Source organism: Bemisia tabaci, chromosome 1 (genome assembly GCF_918797505.1).
Source record: "Bemisia tabaci chromosome 1, PGI_BMITA_v3".
Classification (NCBI taxonomy): Eukaryota; Metazoa; Arthropoda; class Insecta; order Hemiptera; family Aleyrodidae; genus Bemisia; species Bemisia tabaci.
The window spans coordinates 89,639,318-89,655,805 of record NC_092793.1 but is presented as its reverse complement, the minus strand read 5'-3'; the positions used below and the strand labels follow the sequence as shown (position 1 = coordinate 89,655,805).

The 16,488-nt window shown below is 39.7% G+C and overlaps 1 protein-coding gene across 2 annotated transcripts in view; it reads right to left on the bottom strand.

Annotated features, from left to right (window-relative positions):
- Oseg6 (intraflagellar transport protein Oseg6) overlaps positions 1-16,488 on the bottom strand; it is a 142,887-nt gene that overhangs the window by 114,488 nt on the left and 11,911 nt on the right. For both annotated transcript variants that reach the window (XM_072306455.1, XM_072306456.1), the window contains 2 exons: positions 13,273-13,483; positions 9,005-9,117 (listed from right to left, as the gene is read on the bottom strand). In XM_072306455.1, coding sequence (XP_072162556.1) covers positions 9,005-9,117; positions 13,273-13,483 — 324 coding nt within the window. The remainder of the gene's footprint in view (positions 1-9,004; positions 9,118-13,272; positions 13,484-16,488) is intronic.

The following is a 16,488-nucleotide window of genomic DNA, read 5'->3' as shown; positions in this document are numbered from 1 at the left end:
ACTTTTGCCCGGAAATGGCCGCCATCTTGAAAAAATGGCGGAAAATCACGTTTTTCCCCGAAATCCCCCAAAATCTCACTTATTTTGGGGTTTTCGACTAAATGAGTTATCTTCATATTAAAAGTACGTAAAATTTCCTATCAAACGGTTTTTAGATTTTTGAAATCGAACAATTAGGGTAAAAGTTATGGGCGGTCGCGTTAGGGGTGGTTTTACGGGTTGATGAGTTTTTCATAAAATTTGCTGCGTAAAAACGCTGTAATGCCGTTGGAAGTGAAACGAAAAATCCGAGAATGGTTTGCATATGTCCCCCTTGGTACCAGTGACCCTCCGCCATGAAAAAATCCCCCACCCCCGCGGCCACGCCCCTCCCCCCGCGCCCCTCATTCAATGTGCACTTTTTTCAATTAAATCACACTAATTAAAAATGTCGAAAATGTATGCAAAACCCTCATGGACCACTTGGTTTTCCAACTCCCATCATCCCCCTTAACCCCGTTATGACCCCCCTCACCTATCCTTCCCTCCTCAACCCCCTCCCCGCCCCTCCACCCCTCCACCCCAAACCCTTATTAGCCATATAAGAGCCACCGAACCGATTCTGAAAGCAAGAATTTTTCTTAATTTTTTTTTTTTTTTTTTTTTTATAGGCGGGGAAAATGTTTTAAAGACTTCATCTTAGGCAGCTAGGAACCCAAGATGGGTGTGTGGGATTTCCACCCACTAAAAACCCCTCCGCTTTGGGTGCGCAAATTGAAAAAAAAAACACTGAATGAATGTTGTCTTGAATCCGTGGTAAAAATTAGCAGTAGAGATCAGTGTTCCAAAATACTATAGACCTACAGACGGCTGTAAGTTTTCCTATAGCGTCTGTAGCCGACTATGCAATTTCTAATAGCCTTTCATGGCCCGTGGCCAAAAAGCTACAGCCAGGCGATATACTGTATAGCCCGGTGATATACTGAATAGCCCGGTGATAGGAACCATAGCCTGGCTGTACAATTGTTTATCGCTTCGTGTAGCCCGGCTGTATAATTTTTTATCGCTTCATGTAGCCCGGCTGTGTGATTTTCTTCGCTCCCTACAGCCAGTTATATAATTTTCTATCGCCTTCTATATCCGGTTATAAGAATTCCTATGGTTTTTTGAATAACGCAGCTCCTATTGATAATTTTTACCGGAGATTTTTTTTTCTCCGTAACATTTTCCATAAATCCGCTCCAACTCGGTAAATTCAGTATTTTAATCAAATGTCCATAAATCCACAACAAATCCAGCGTTAAGATTTCATAACGATAAGGCAATTTATTAATAGTCTGCAAATCAAGAATTCTGATGTCTTTCATTCCATCGTGGCGTTTCTTTTCAAAAATTTCAACGGTTGTTACTCCAAAGGCCCGAGTTATTTTACCTGCGGATTTTGAGATAAATTACGAGGTATTACTTGATTAGGGTGAACTGATGATTGTGGTGTGATACACATTACGCCGCTCATAGCATGGAAGGTGTTCATTCCATCAAGCGTCTGACTATTAAAATCCGCATTATCGAATATAAACTGAAAGAAAGCGTCGAAAATGATTTTTAAGGGTCCATGCAGAATAGCGGCGGTTTCAAATTTCAAAATGTCATGGTACAGTGCAACGTAGGCGAGAGAATTCAATACAGCAATCAATTTTTTCGATCCAAATTTATTGCACACATACGCTGAAACTCCGATTTGGATGGGCGAATTATATGACCGAGGTTTGACTGCTGAAATTGCAGAGTGAGATGTCGCGTTGACTTTTTTTTTGGAACTTCGGTTTACTCTTAACTTTTTTGTTATTTAGAATATTAGTATCAAGTAGGAGCTCCAAAGACTCTGGAATGTCGGATTCTGCGTTCTTAAAAATATAACCAAACCAAACCAAATAATGATATCTTTTCACGGTTTTGGTGATAAGATTCTCAACGAAGCTTGGTAAAATCAGGTTTAAAGTAATAAAAACGCTGAAACGCTACGTATCGTGGAAACTGCTGCAAAAATTATTCTCGAGGATATCAGAACAAAGGTTCACGACACAGACAACTATCCTGCATCTGATGATTTTTTTAAGAACGCAGAATCAGACATTCCAGATTCTCTGAAGCTCCTACTTCATACTATTTTTCTAAATAACAAAAAAGTTGAGAGCAAACCGAAGTTCCAAAAAAAGTCAACGCGATTTCTCACTCTGTAATTTCAACAGTCAGTATAATAACGAATTCACCGGGTTGGAGCGGATTTATGGAAAATGTTACAGAGAAACATAGCTATTCAAAACATCATTCATTCAGTGTTTTGCCAAAACCATAGGAATTCTTATAACCGGATATAGAAGGCGATAGAAAATTATATAACTGGCTGTAGGGAGCGAAGAAAATCACACAGCCGGGCTACATGAAGCGATAAAAAATTATACAGCCGGGCTACACGAAGCGATAAACAATTGTACAGCCAGGCTATGGTTCCTATCACCGGGCTATTCAGTATATCACCGGGCTATACAGTATATCGCCTGGCTGTAGCTTTTTGGCCACGGGCCATGAAAGGCTATTAGAAATTGCATAGTCGGCTACAGACGCTATAGGAAAACTTACAGCCGTCTGTAGGTCTATAGTATTTTGGAACACTGATCTCTACTGCTAATTTTTACCACGGATTCAAGACAACATTCATTCAGTGTTTTTTTTTCAATTTGCGCACCCAAAGCGGAGGGGTTTTTAGTGGGTGGAAATCCCACACACCCATCTTGGGTTCCTAGCTGCCTAAGATGAAGTCTTTAAAAGATTTTCCCCGCCTATAAAAAAAAAAAAAAAAAAAATTAAGAAAAATTCTTGCTTTCAGAATCGGTTCGGTGGCTCTTATATGGCTAATAAGGGTTTGGGGTGGAGGGGTGGAGGGGCGGGGAGGGGGTTGAGGAGGGAAGGATAGGTGAGGGGGGTCATAACGGGGTTAAGGGGGATGATGGGAGTTGGAAAACCAAGTGGTCCATGAGGGTTTTGCATACATTTTCGACATTTTTAATTAGTGTGATTTAATTGAAAAAAGTGCACATTGAATGAGGGGCGCGGGGGGAGGGGCGTGGCCGCGGGGGTGGGGGATTTTTTCATGGCGGAGGGTCACTGGTACCAAGGGGGACATATGCAAACCATTCTCGGATTTTTCGTTTCACTTCCAACGGCATTACAGCGTTTTTACGCAGCAAATTTTATGAAAAACTCATCAACCCGTAAAACCACCCCTAACGCGACCGCCCATAACTTTTACCCTAATTGTTCGATTTCAAAAATCTAAAAACCGTTTGATAGGAAATTTTACGTACTTTTAATATGAAGATAACTCATTTAGTCGAAAACCCCAAAATAAGTGAGATTTTGGGGGATTTCGGGGAAAAAACGTGATTTTCCGCCATTTTTTCAAGATGGCGGCCATTTCCGGGCAAAAGTTGGCTAACATCAGATTCGGATTCAGCGACCAACATTACATGGAAATCCGTCTTACTTTTTTCTCCTCAGATTTTCGCAAAATAAAATGCCAGATTGACTGGACTATAATAGGACCGATGAGGCGAGAGCGGATCTAGAAATTTTGATCAAGTTTTCAGAAAAAGAAAAATTTCTGCGGTACTCAGTTTCAAGGCAACAGTTAAAACAGAACAAAGTTTCTGCCGAATACGACAAGGTTTCATCAAATTTTTGGAGCTAGGGCAGTAAGCAGAGGTTGGGTATGTTTTTGAGACAAGTCAGGTAAAAAATTAAATTTCAACTTATTTTTGAATACCTCTTTGCAATCTGATTATATTTAGTCAAGAAATTTTGGGTTGACGATTCCAAGGATGACGCAATGCCATATATTTTTCAGAATTTTATCAGTATTTGTGCTAGAGAAGGGAAATAAAAACTATTTTCTGCTATGATTCCCTTTTTTCTGGAAGTACCCTTATATCTGATACCGCACCATTACGGAGTCGCTGGAATATCGCACCCTGTCAGGAGTGCAAATAGTGCATATGAAAATCCGAAGATTGGTGGTTGCACACTTTCAGGATAGTTCTCACAAAAGTATTTCATTCGTTTAGAAACGCTACTGTCTTCCTGATACAGGGTGGCCTAGAGCTATCGCACCAGGCCTTTTTCTTGGTTATTTTAGGTCTGATAAAGTCCAGGTGCAGGTGCTAATACGGAATCGACCTGAAGGAATCCGAATTTTATGGTCCTGGAGCCCCCCCCCCCCCCACTTTCATTGGGGAGTAAAAGGGGAGTCCGTACTTCATTTCATTAGTCAGGGTTTAAGTCAAAATTTTGAAATTATTTCATACGAATCGGAAAATACAAATAAATTCAATGTTGACTGCAAGAAAACCAAAATCGGCCCAACCGTGTCCGAAATACTAACTCCTAAAGGTGGGGGATGGAGCCCCCCTTCAAAAACTGCAAGTTTGCTAAAATTATGTAGAGGCTCGGAGAAAATTTATTACATGAGTATTCGACCCCAAGGAATCTGAATTTGAGGGTTTTGATGTCCCAAAAGGCTTCTCTAGCGAGGTAAAAGGGTGGCCCCGCACTGGTTCCAACAAGTTTGGAACTCCGTGTATTCCACCAAAGAAGCCTCTGGGGATGACAGGACCCTCAAATTCGGATTTCTTGGGGTCGATTACCCACAATTTACATCTTTTGGGGAGCTTCCACGTCAATTTAACGAACTTGAATTTTTTGAAGAGGGGCTGCTTCTCCTTTTGAAAAAGAGAGAATCACTCTACTTACTTATGGGATAATGTAGTATCCGAGCTCAACACTGCTGTCTAGCGCAAAGAGTATGAAAGGTTAGAGGCCCGACTAAATGCTAACAAATTGAAACAGAGGCGCTCGCTGTTAACGTACACAACTTCTATTTTCTATTGTTTTCCAGTGACTGGCGGCGGGTATATGGCTACCGGACCACCTTACGCAAGCGCGTCTTAGAAACCACACCTCATGTGTTTTCAAACTTCCCGCTCGAGTGGGCTCCCGCCGACGTCATGCACTGTGGAGGTCTTATCTTCGTTTTTGGAAGGACAGACCTAGTCTCGTTAGGCCATGCTCACAGTCTCTTGATCATTTCATTCTTTTTCACCCACCATGAAAGTTCTAGGTCCATAGGTTGTTTAGTGTTCAGTCTAGTCAGGACTCCTGAGCGTCGCCGCTTATCCGCTCCTTGTATATATCCATGTTAGCCTTTAGTGTATTGTGAGCGTTGCCTCGCACTTACTCCAGCATAGGTGTGATGCACCTGGAGCGCATATTATTCCCCCTGTGTCCACCCATGTAGAGAGAGGTTCCTTTTGTGTCACTGTTGTTTCTGTACATGTTCATTTTAGTCATCTATTACAGTTTGTTCACCACCATTTCATTCTTCTTCATTTCATCTCACGTCTCCTGAGTTTTAGTATAGAGGTTGGCTCTCTTAGCCATTTTGCTGGGATAGCCGCCCTCTACAATAACCCTTTGATTTTAGCCTCCTTGAGGTGATTCCAAGTGATTTATGGGGACGAAATTCACCACTTCGTTGCGCTGCATGCAGTTTGTGTCTATGAGCAGCAATCATTATCGTTATTTACAAGTAAATCCAAAAAACTGATCCACAACGTGTAACAGTATTAGTACTGAGTAGAATGACATCAAAGTGTAGATTCATGGTAAAATACCTTAAACTACGATGACGGACGTCGCCTATTGACTCAATGTGTGAGAAAGGGATAGTGCTGTAATGACTCTCTCTTACACATTGAGTCAATTGGCGACGTCCGTCATCATAGTTCAAGTATAAAACAATATATCTTGACAAATTTGATGTCATTCTGCTCAGTGTTAATGCTGCAATGGATCAGTTTCTTGTATTAACTTGTACGCAACGGTAATTATTGCTTCTCAAAGACATAAACTGTGAGACAGCACAGCGCACTATGGTCCACAGACTGGATTTAACGGAACTTTATTCGAAAATGCACTGCACCGTTATAAAAGGTGTTGGATCTTATGTTTTTTGGGTCGCTGATTTCATTTTACATCTTAGTTTAACAAAATATTAACATCCTGACCGAGAAACTTAACCTTAAATGTGATTTCTGGCGCTTTTAAGACTGAAGATTTTTTCCACCCTATTTAGACATGTATAAAAATAATAACAAAAGTGTCTCTCTGTCGAGATCAGACTATTCTCATTTATTTTTAGGCGGTAAATCCGAATATGACCTCCGTTTTGGTCCATCACCCTTAAAATTTCCGGTAAAGCCGATTTTACCCGGAAAAATGGACATTTTTGGTGTTTTTGCGACTGTTGACCTCTGCAACATGTAGGTAAAATTTTTTTCAGGTACTAAATAGTACTAGTTCGATGTATTTTGATCTACTGAGTCCGAAAATGACCTTTGTTTTTTCTTATCACCTCTCTTTTTTCCGAAAAAGCGACTTTTTCCCGGGAAAATGAGCAATTTTGACGTATTTTTGTCATAATTGCAATTCATGTTGATAAATTATACTGGACCCGTGGTAAAGCGATTCTGTCATGTATATTAAGCTGCTAAATCCGAATATGACATAGGTTTTGGTTTATCACCCTCCAGTTCTCCGATGATGCCGATTTTTCCGCGCCTTTTGAGTAAAACCTTTCCCGGACTCTTGTGCTAAAAATACGGTTTAAATTGATTTCGATGTTTGATATATCGATTCTTATGTATTTTGACTTGCTAAACCCAAATATGACCTTAGATTTTTCCTATCACCCCTCATTATCCCGGAAAATTCAATTTTCCTCGGAGAACGAGCTTTTTCGGTATTTTTGCGCCAATTTTCCTATTCTATGGAGCTGTAGCGATTTTCCAAGTTCCTCTTTAGGTCTTCTATGACGTCTTAAGAAACATTTAACCGGAGTTCGACCTCAAATTGCCTCTTACAGACCCCCGTTTTCCTCAGAATACGGAAAATCGTCGGAAAAATACCAAAAAAGCTCGTTTTCCGAGGAAAATTAAATTTTCCGGGATAATGAGGGGTGATAGGAAAAATCTAAGGTCATATTCGGGTTTAGCAAGTCAAAATACATAAGAATCGATATATCAAACATCGAAATCAATTTAAACCGTATTTTTAGCACACTTAGAGTCCGGGAAAGGTTTTACCCAAAAGGCGCGGAAAAATCGGCATTATCGGAGAACTGGAGGGTGATTAACCAAAACCTATTTCATATTCGGATTTAGCAGCTTAATATACATGACAGAATCTCTTTATCACGGGTCCAGTATAATTTATCAACATGAATTGCAATTATGACAAAAATACGTCAAAATTGCTCATTTTCCCGGGAAAAAGTTGCTTTTTCGGAAAAGTGAGAGGTGATAAGAAAATACAAAGGTCATTTTCGGACTCAGTAGTTCAAAATACATCGGAATACTTTTATTTTGTACCTAGAAAAAATTTAACAGTCGCAAAAACGCCAAAAATGCATGGAATATTCCACATTTTGATGTACGGAGGTGCACTCCGAAAAAAATTAATTTCGACCGTTAGTTGCAAAAAGGCGCAATTTAAATTGGCATCATTTTAAAGTCAAGGATATGTTGAACAAGATTTTTCAATCCGCAAAGCATTAACTAGAATTAAAAAAAAGTTAGAGCTTCCTAAAAATTACGAATTTCACTGATTTCTAGCATTTTTTGGCGTATGTTTGGAGCGTTCAAAAGCATACAAATTTCGGTTCAAAATTAATGAAACGGGGTGAAAAGGAAGTCACTTGCTATCAGGTGGATCCACGTTGCCCAAAAATTTACATAGATGAGGCGTAACTCGGTAAAATAAACACCCTGTAACGCACCACCGAATGCAGCTCACAATCAGCTAATGAAGACCTACCGCGCGCTCTGTTGTTAGGGTCCGTCACAATCTTATAAATCATTATTAGTCGATGAAAACTTAGGTGACGATCCATGAGAGTATGTATGATAAAACTGTAGTGCCAAACTTTAATTTTTTCCACCCTCAAAATTTGACTAAAGTTCCGTTAAATAGGGTCTGTGGACCATAGTGCAGCGTGGTCGCAGATCTAGTCCGTAGATCACATAGAATCACCTTAGGTAAAAAGTCAATTTCAAGCCTAACTCCACTGATAAGGCACGCTTCAAATAGATATGCAGATGCTTGAAATATTCTTTCAAATGTCTTACTTAATTGTTTAAGGTTACTGAAGTAGTATGGCACACTCGCACCAGAACAGGCTTCAATTTAAAATGAGGTGGGTAGATAAGAAAGTAGGCACCATAACCTCTTCAAATGACATTACAACCGTGAAACTCCCAAACCTTGTACCTCGTTTGCGGTGTTAAAAATCTCCACTCCTATTTTAATTATTTGAGAGAGAACAAATCAACATCACTCCTTAAAGTTTTTTCAGCATTTGCCTCTTACAGAGAAGAAAAGTCAAGGAAGTTTTTAAGAATTGACGTGGAGTACTTGCCCAGTTAGGAAGTCAAGTATGACAGGAAGTCTGCAATATTGCAAATCAAGTTATGTAATTTGGTAGAATCACCATCGATTGGGGACTTTATTTTTACAAATGAGGCCTTAAATGCTATTTGAATTGTTTTCAGTGCCTGAAAGTACCTCCGGAACCAAGATTTGTACTAAACCGCCCCATTGATCGGAGCTATGTAGAATTGCTCCGCAATCACTTGTTGGGAAGGCTTGTAGTCTCTATTTGAGCTGGGCTGTAGCAAAAGAAGAGCAGGCTCAGAGCCCGATGCAAGGCCTAGTTCAGCAGCATGACAGTCCGCTTGAGGAATTGGCCAAGTGCTATTTAAAAGCCATAATGTGCTTACTGGAATCCATATAAAAGAGATTTTTCTCGGGAAATCGTTACATTAAAATTTGGCGGAAAAATTTAACATCAGATTTTCAAGCATAAAATAAAAATAAGGCTAGATCAATAAAAAAATATACAAAACACTTTTACCAATGATAATCAACGATGGAACCATATCGAGTTTGAAACATTAATTCCATTAAGTTGGACGGATCTTTGATACTGAATAAAGATAAATTTTTCCCTCCAATAACAACACCTCCCTGTGAGACAAAAAATTAAAAAAAAAAAAAAAAAAAAAAAATTAGAATAAGACCAAAAACAAAATTGAAAATAGTGGTATGTATCTCATTGGGGCAGCACTTTTGTACTGATAGTGAGTTTTGAGGTTTCATTTTTATTTCATTACCATATTTTATGCTTTATCTATGTTTTGTGACAGAGCTTCTGCGTCAATTGGTCAGTGCTTGTGTTTCATTTATTTCAATGTTGGTCTCTCTTCTCCCTCATTGATGCTACTTACATTTTCTTATACCTGAAGGTTTGGGTGTCCCCGACTACCCGTACTAAGCTTTTTTCTCGGTTGTTTTAGGTCGTACGGAGTGACGGACCCGGGGGTTGAAAAGAGGAATGATCCGAACGAATCTAAAATTCATGGCCCCAAAATCACCCAGTCACCCTTGCAAGGTTAAAGTGGGGGGGGAGAGGTTACAATCCTGAAAGTTCCCATAAGGATCGTGCACGATTCTTTCTCTTGGGTAACAAAATTGAAGTAGATTCTCCAGAGGAAGATAAAGGCCCAGGTAATCAACCCAAAGAAATCCGAATTTCATGGCCTCGAACCCCCCCCCCCCCCCCAGGCACCCTTGAAGGGTAAACGGGGGATCTCAATTTTAAAAGTCGGGGCTCATTTCCAAATCGTAAATTGATTGCATCCAAATTGAAGAGTACAACAAAAATCTTAATTGACCCCCAGAGTTCAAATTAACCCGCCTAACGCCTAAAAATAATTCCCCGAAGAGGTGGGCGTTGCCTCCTGAAAAAATTGCTTTTTAGTCGCAAATTTCACAAAAATTCTCAGGAAAAAAGTGGAATCTTCGGTAATTGACACCAAGAAACCCAAATTTCGTGGTCTCAGAGCTCTCGTGACCCCCTCGGTGTCAATTACCCAGGATACCACCTTCTCTCGGAGAATCTACGCCAATTTTGCGACCGCAGAACAATTTTCGGAGGGGGCGCCGCCCCCTCCGAAAAACAGGGTTTATTTTGCGCCATGAGTGTGCCAATTTGAGCTCTTTGAGGTGAAATAAGGTTTTGTGTTGAACTCTTTCATTACGATGCTATCCATTTGAGATTCATAAAGGAGCCCCGACTTTCAAAATAAAGCCCCCCCCCCCCCTTTGAACTCCTAGGGGGGCTTCATAACTATGAAATACGGATATATTCGGGTCAACTACCTGGGTTACCGTCTTTTTTCGGAGAATCTACGTCAATTTTGCGGCAAAGGGAAATTATGAAAGGAGGTACTGCACCTTTCTTTTTTGGGATCATTTGTGGGCCTAGGGTGGGCCGATTTTGGATTTTTAGGGATCAATGTCGAGTGAAAGTTTCCGTAGTCTACAATTCCTATACGATTAAATCTTGATTCGGTCGGAAACCTTATTGACTTTTAGGATCGTGACTCCCCCTCCCCCTTACCCCCCAAAGGTGACAGGGGAGTTTCAGGACCATGAAATTCGGATTCCTTTCCGTCAGTTCCCTATTCAGCCCTGCGGTCCTTGACTTCGTTCGTCGTGAAAAAACCGAGAAAAAAGCTTGACACGGGTGATCTGGGATACCCCATATTCTGCACTTCATATTTTTGTTTCCTATTATGTCTATGACTTGAGTGTTGGTACTCTTTTCAATATGTTGAACAGAGTTTAACTTATTTTCCTGTTAGTCATTATTTCCATTTCATTCGTTAAATAAATCTGGATAAATTCCTCTTTTTTGCTTGTGGAGTTTGTACTGTCCTTACATTCTTGTCTTGTAACTGAGATTATTTCCATGGAAATTATAATAAAAGAATGCCAAATGATATTTGAATCGCGCTGCGCAAAAACAGCTAATGTCAATTTTTTGTAATTTTCAGATATTTGAATTATAATACTCTTGGAGGTTACACATATACATTCGTTGATATGATGAAAATATCCAGCTTTTGGGTTTGAGCCCCTTTTTAAATGGGGACCGTGCCCCAAATCATGCAAAAATGGCTGATGTCCATCATTCGTTGTAGGTCGTGACAATCCGCTGCGTTAATGAATTTAAATCATACATACCTGAAGACTTTCTAGAATACTATGATGACTTAGAAAATTGGCTAGTAGCTGAAGCAAATGACTCTTCCAATGAGAAAAGTAATGTGAGTCAGAAGAAGTATAATGAGCTATATATAAGATCTTTAGTAGAAATTGTTTGAAAAGAGATTAAAGTTCCTCTTTTTATGTTCCTTTCGATTGTTTTGCTCTTAAAAGATACTTTTAGTTAATTTTTCAATAAATACTTAAATATCTGTGTTTGCGACTCTCTGGAACCGACCACGCAGAAATGGGCCTGTTGCACACTTTTGCTAGAACAATAATAAGATTTGTTCCTTAGAGATGATGTTTCAAAAATCACGATGAGCACATCTGCAAACTCTGAAATCCGCTATAAACGTCACAATCTGCTTAAGAAATTTGCGATTTTTAAGCTTCCCGCTTCAAAAAGGTTACTACGGCACAGGTGAACATTTCGTTAGAGGAGTCGTTCCATTCAATCCCTGCTCAACATGGCCTACGCTTCCGTGCGCAGATTGAAGAGAGCATGAGGTCAATCAAGGCGGATATCTATCAACACGAGAAAAATGTGAATATAAACACACCGATTGTTATCAGGTGGTTAGAATCATCGTCCCGTCACATGTGTTTTGGCGGATTGGTGTCGGCTATGTTGAATATTGCGTAGTATCCTTGTGAGCAGAGATTGGACGGAATGACTCCTCTAACGAAATGCTTACCTGTGCCGTGGTATCGTTCTTGAAGAGGGAAGCTCGAAAAATCGCAAATTTCTTCTGCATATTGTGAAGTAAGGAGTGCACTTCAAACTTTGCCGATGCGCTCATCCTGATTTTAGAAACACATTTTATGAGTAACAACTCTTGTTCTTGCTCCAGCAAAAGTTTGCAACAGGCCCATTGTGCAAAAACCACTAATATCAATTTTAATGCCGCTAGCTCTGTGATGAATTCTCTTTTGAATGTCGCAATGGAGATGTTGCATGTGTGAGGAATTTGCGATTTGACTGTTGATTCTTATGTAAAAGTTCGCAAGAAACACGATGGTGCCGCTGTGTTTCTCTGAAATCAACTCCCAAGCTCAAAAAAAGCTCTGAAGTTGAGGTCAAAATGGAGGGGATATCCCACGCTATCCTGAAAGTCCACCTCTACATCAAAACAAACTCTCCATGCAAAGATAGGGAGCGTAGGGAGCAAATACATTGACAGGGCTGCCACTTTATTTGGGGACTCCAAAACTGAAAACATGGCAACCCTGCTAATGTACTTGCTCCCTATCTTTGCATGGAGAGTTCTTCTTGATGTAGAGGTAGACTCTCAGGATAGCAAGGGATATCCCTTCCATTTTGACCTCAACTTCAGAGCTTTTTTTGAGCTTGGGAGTTGATTTCAGAGAAACACAGTGGCACCATCGTATTTCTCGCGAACTTTTACCTACATAAGAATCAACAGTCAAATCGTAAATTCTTCAAACGTGCAACATCTCCATTGTCAAGAATTTCACTTCGTTTACTTTATATGAATGACATTCTATCGTTTTAGACTCTTTGCTTCATAACTTGGCACTTTTTACAAGTCATGCAAAAACCGCTGATGTCCAGTATCTCTTGTTCTCAATTACTCCGTTCAAGAAAGGAGAGGGGTCGAGGAAAGTTAGGAATCTTTCTCCACATTCCACTCCTACGATAATTAACTTTCAAAAATTTTTCAATCTGCAATTTTAATGGCTTAAGCAATTTTTTTTCGGTTTTCTGAAAGTTAGAGACATTAGCGGTTTTCGCACGATACGATTCATTTGCTATCGACTGGTCCCAATACCTCCTCAACAGACAATATCTAGTCACTGCCGAATTATAGTGAGAGTTCTTAATACATGGCATTTTGATGTGGCGATACATTGTGCCATGTGTTACAGTGTTGCTCGGTGAATTTACACAGGCTTTCCTGGGAATAGGTAAGTAATCAAGTCAAAATGGACCGATGAGACAAATCTCACGGAATAGTAATTTTTACCAGAGAATACAGTTTAAGTTAATCATATTTACAAAAAAATTTTTGTTTTCTTGAGTGAAAAAATAATTATGATTTAAGAACTCACCATACTTTCTCCACCAAATTTGCTGTTGACGCTGTGCTCCAGGAACCGTAGATTTGATGGCTCTGCTCTGACTGTGATAACATGCAAACTGTCTCCCTGAATGTTATTCAGCGATATTGTGCAGTCTTCAGATCCAAAACCTAAAATGTTTTCTGAATTCCAAGCTGCTGTAGTTATTCTTTTGCTATGCTTTGCAAAACAAGGCAATCTCCTGGCAAATAAAAAATTGTAGTACATTAGAGCTAGTTCAGAGATGCTAATGATGTCACTCATGACTCACTACAGACTTCACCCATGAATTGAACAGAGGCATGATGGATATCTTTACTGATGGTTGTTTCAAAATCGGCTGATGACAAAAATCTATTGAAACTTCCTATCAAGAGTGGCGGTAGCCACCCCCGGTCGAGGAAAATGACGTCCTACTAAAGTCCCGATAACAAACGGGTGGCCGACACTCTTAGTCACAGGCAACTCCCTTAATCTGAAAATTGATTCGGTTGGAACTCGACTGCAGCCAAAACGACGGCACGGATTCCTACGATCTTGGTGTCTACGGACGCATCTCAATTAGGACTACAAAGTGGAAGAGTTTCATTATGATCCATTGAGTTTTCAAAAAGTTATAAGCACTTAATGACCCAAAACGAGGAAAATTTTACTTTTTACGAGGGGTATTCGTAAAGTAAGTTAATATTTGTCATATCTTCTATATGTCTTATATATGCGGCTTCATCCTGCAAATCGTCAAAATGGAATTTTTTGTTTAAAATTTAAAATTTCCATGTTTTTGAAGAACTGGCTTTACTGTTCCACGTACTCTCCATCTCGTTGGACACATTTTACATACCATGACAAGAGATTTTTTATTCCATCAGCGTAAAAATGGCGATTCCGTTTTTGCAACCACTTTTTTACAGCTTCTTTCACCTCATCGTCGTCCACGGAACTTTTTTCGCCAAAACTCTTCTCTAGTTCAGTTAATAAGTGATAAATCACGTGGGGTGAGATCCTGAGAATAAGGAGGACGTGGGAAAGGTCTCATTTTAAGGAGGTCAACAACAGATTGGCCACATGAGCTGTATGGGGCCTAGCATTGTCATGAAGCAGCATCACTTGACGAGACGAAAGGCTAAGGTATTTTCTTTTTAATGCTGATTTGAGCCTTTAATGACATCACAGTTTCTGTTTGCATCAATATTTGTGCTTCTTTCTAAGAAATAAATGAGTAACACTCATCGAGCACCCCTAAAGACGCGCGTCAATTTTGGACACGCAATGGTGAGAGGCGGATGTGGGAAAACTGATGTCATTCGGCACTCAAAATACCGAATTTAAAAAACTGAAGCTTTTTAAAAAGCTGAGAGTATGACAATTCACAAACTCTTTACAGATTTAAATTATCTTTATTAGTTTAGAAGATATGACAAATATTAACTTACTTTTCGAATACCCCTCGTACTTTGCCGGGAAATTTGAATTTCAAGAGTCCAGGGTCCTGAGAAAGTTACTCAAACTCCGCGATAACGGTAAACCCTAGACCTATATAAGTGGGTACCTAAAGAATCGCCATGTTACCGTGTGTGTCGGTTTTGACTTTATTTTAACATTCCGAATGTTTTAGAAGAGAAATAACGTAAAAACGACTAAACTGACTGCCAACCTCCCCGTCAAGACCACCTTTCACAGCAGATTTCTCGCTTACACGTTGGCCGATTCCAGTGGAACCTGCAAAGGATCAAGGTTGAGGATATGAGGATTTCATTTCTACCACATTTAATAGGGCTTCATCGCACGGATAATTCAGCATCGGCTAATATCTTTCACAATTTTAGCTATAACTTTTGAATTTAGAAAAAAAACCAGTGGTGGTTCAATGCCATTGGTTCATTCTGTTCAGGTCCGTCCGAGTTTCGGGAACGAAATTCCCGTCCCCAAGTAGCAGTGATCGCGATAAATTGCGATTTAATTGGAGAATGTATCGCGATTTTATCGACGTTGCGATTTATTGCAATATTATCGGGAGAAAAATCGCGATAAATTGCAACAAAATCGCGATATTATCGAACGCGATTTTATAGAGATAAAATTGCAATAAATTGCAATTTTTCATTAACGCATGAATGACGCATATGAAAGATGTTTCTATTCCGCCGCCGCCGTTTTTACCGAGATCCGTTGGTAACTTAACCATCTCATTTTTTTTTATCAATTATTAGTATAATGTTACAAAGACAGACTGGTAAGCTTACCTGAAAACCGGTATTTTTACTGATTTTTTCAGGTAAGAATACCACTTTTATTGGTAATCAATCCCCGGTAACTTTACCATTTTATCTCGGTAATTCTACCACAGTCGATAAAAACTATTGGCGTTTTTCCCAAGGTCCATCGGTAACTTTGCCATCTCACTATTATTGGTAATTTTACAGAGACAGAATGATGAGATTACCAATAGAACCTTATTTTACCAACCGTATTTCAAGGTATGAAATAAAATACAGAGGAGGGAAAATTAAAAAAAAAAAAAAAAAAAAAAAAAAAAAAAAAAAAAAAAATCCAATGAAAAATCGGTGTCAGTCAACGCAAAGACATAAGTTGTGAGGTTGCGAAGCGCCGATCCATGTATAAGAGGCTTCAATTCGCACACGCAAGTCATATAGCGGTCATAGCATAGTGACAATGTGCTGGCCTTCCACCGTAGCGATTGGGGTTCGAATCCCCGCGGAGGCTCCGGGGATTTTACGCTCGTCTTCGTCAAAGGACCTGACGGCTGAACCTAACGGCAATCGGCTGACAACTTTAACCCCTTTTTTTTGGCGATTTTATCAATCGCTAGGATCATCAACATCTGAGCGATCATCCTCGATCTTATCGCGATAAAATCGCAATTTTTTCGGGCCGATAAAATCGCAATAAAATCGCGAAAAGATCGAGGATAATCGCTCAAATGTTGATGATCCTAGCGATTTTATCGCCGATAAAATCGAGGATAATCGCGACTTTATCGGCGATAAAATCGCGATTTTTCCGTTGAAAAATGCTACTTGGGTCGTCGTCACCAACCTCCAACCTCCAGGTACTATAAAGTTGTGAATAATGAACAGATTTAATTTAAAAGTTCAATTCATTTTAGATCCTAACTACTATTTCTTTTTCTGTTAGAGCCGGATGCACTACTTCATTGATTTCTCTTAAAGTGCTCAAGTGATTTCT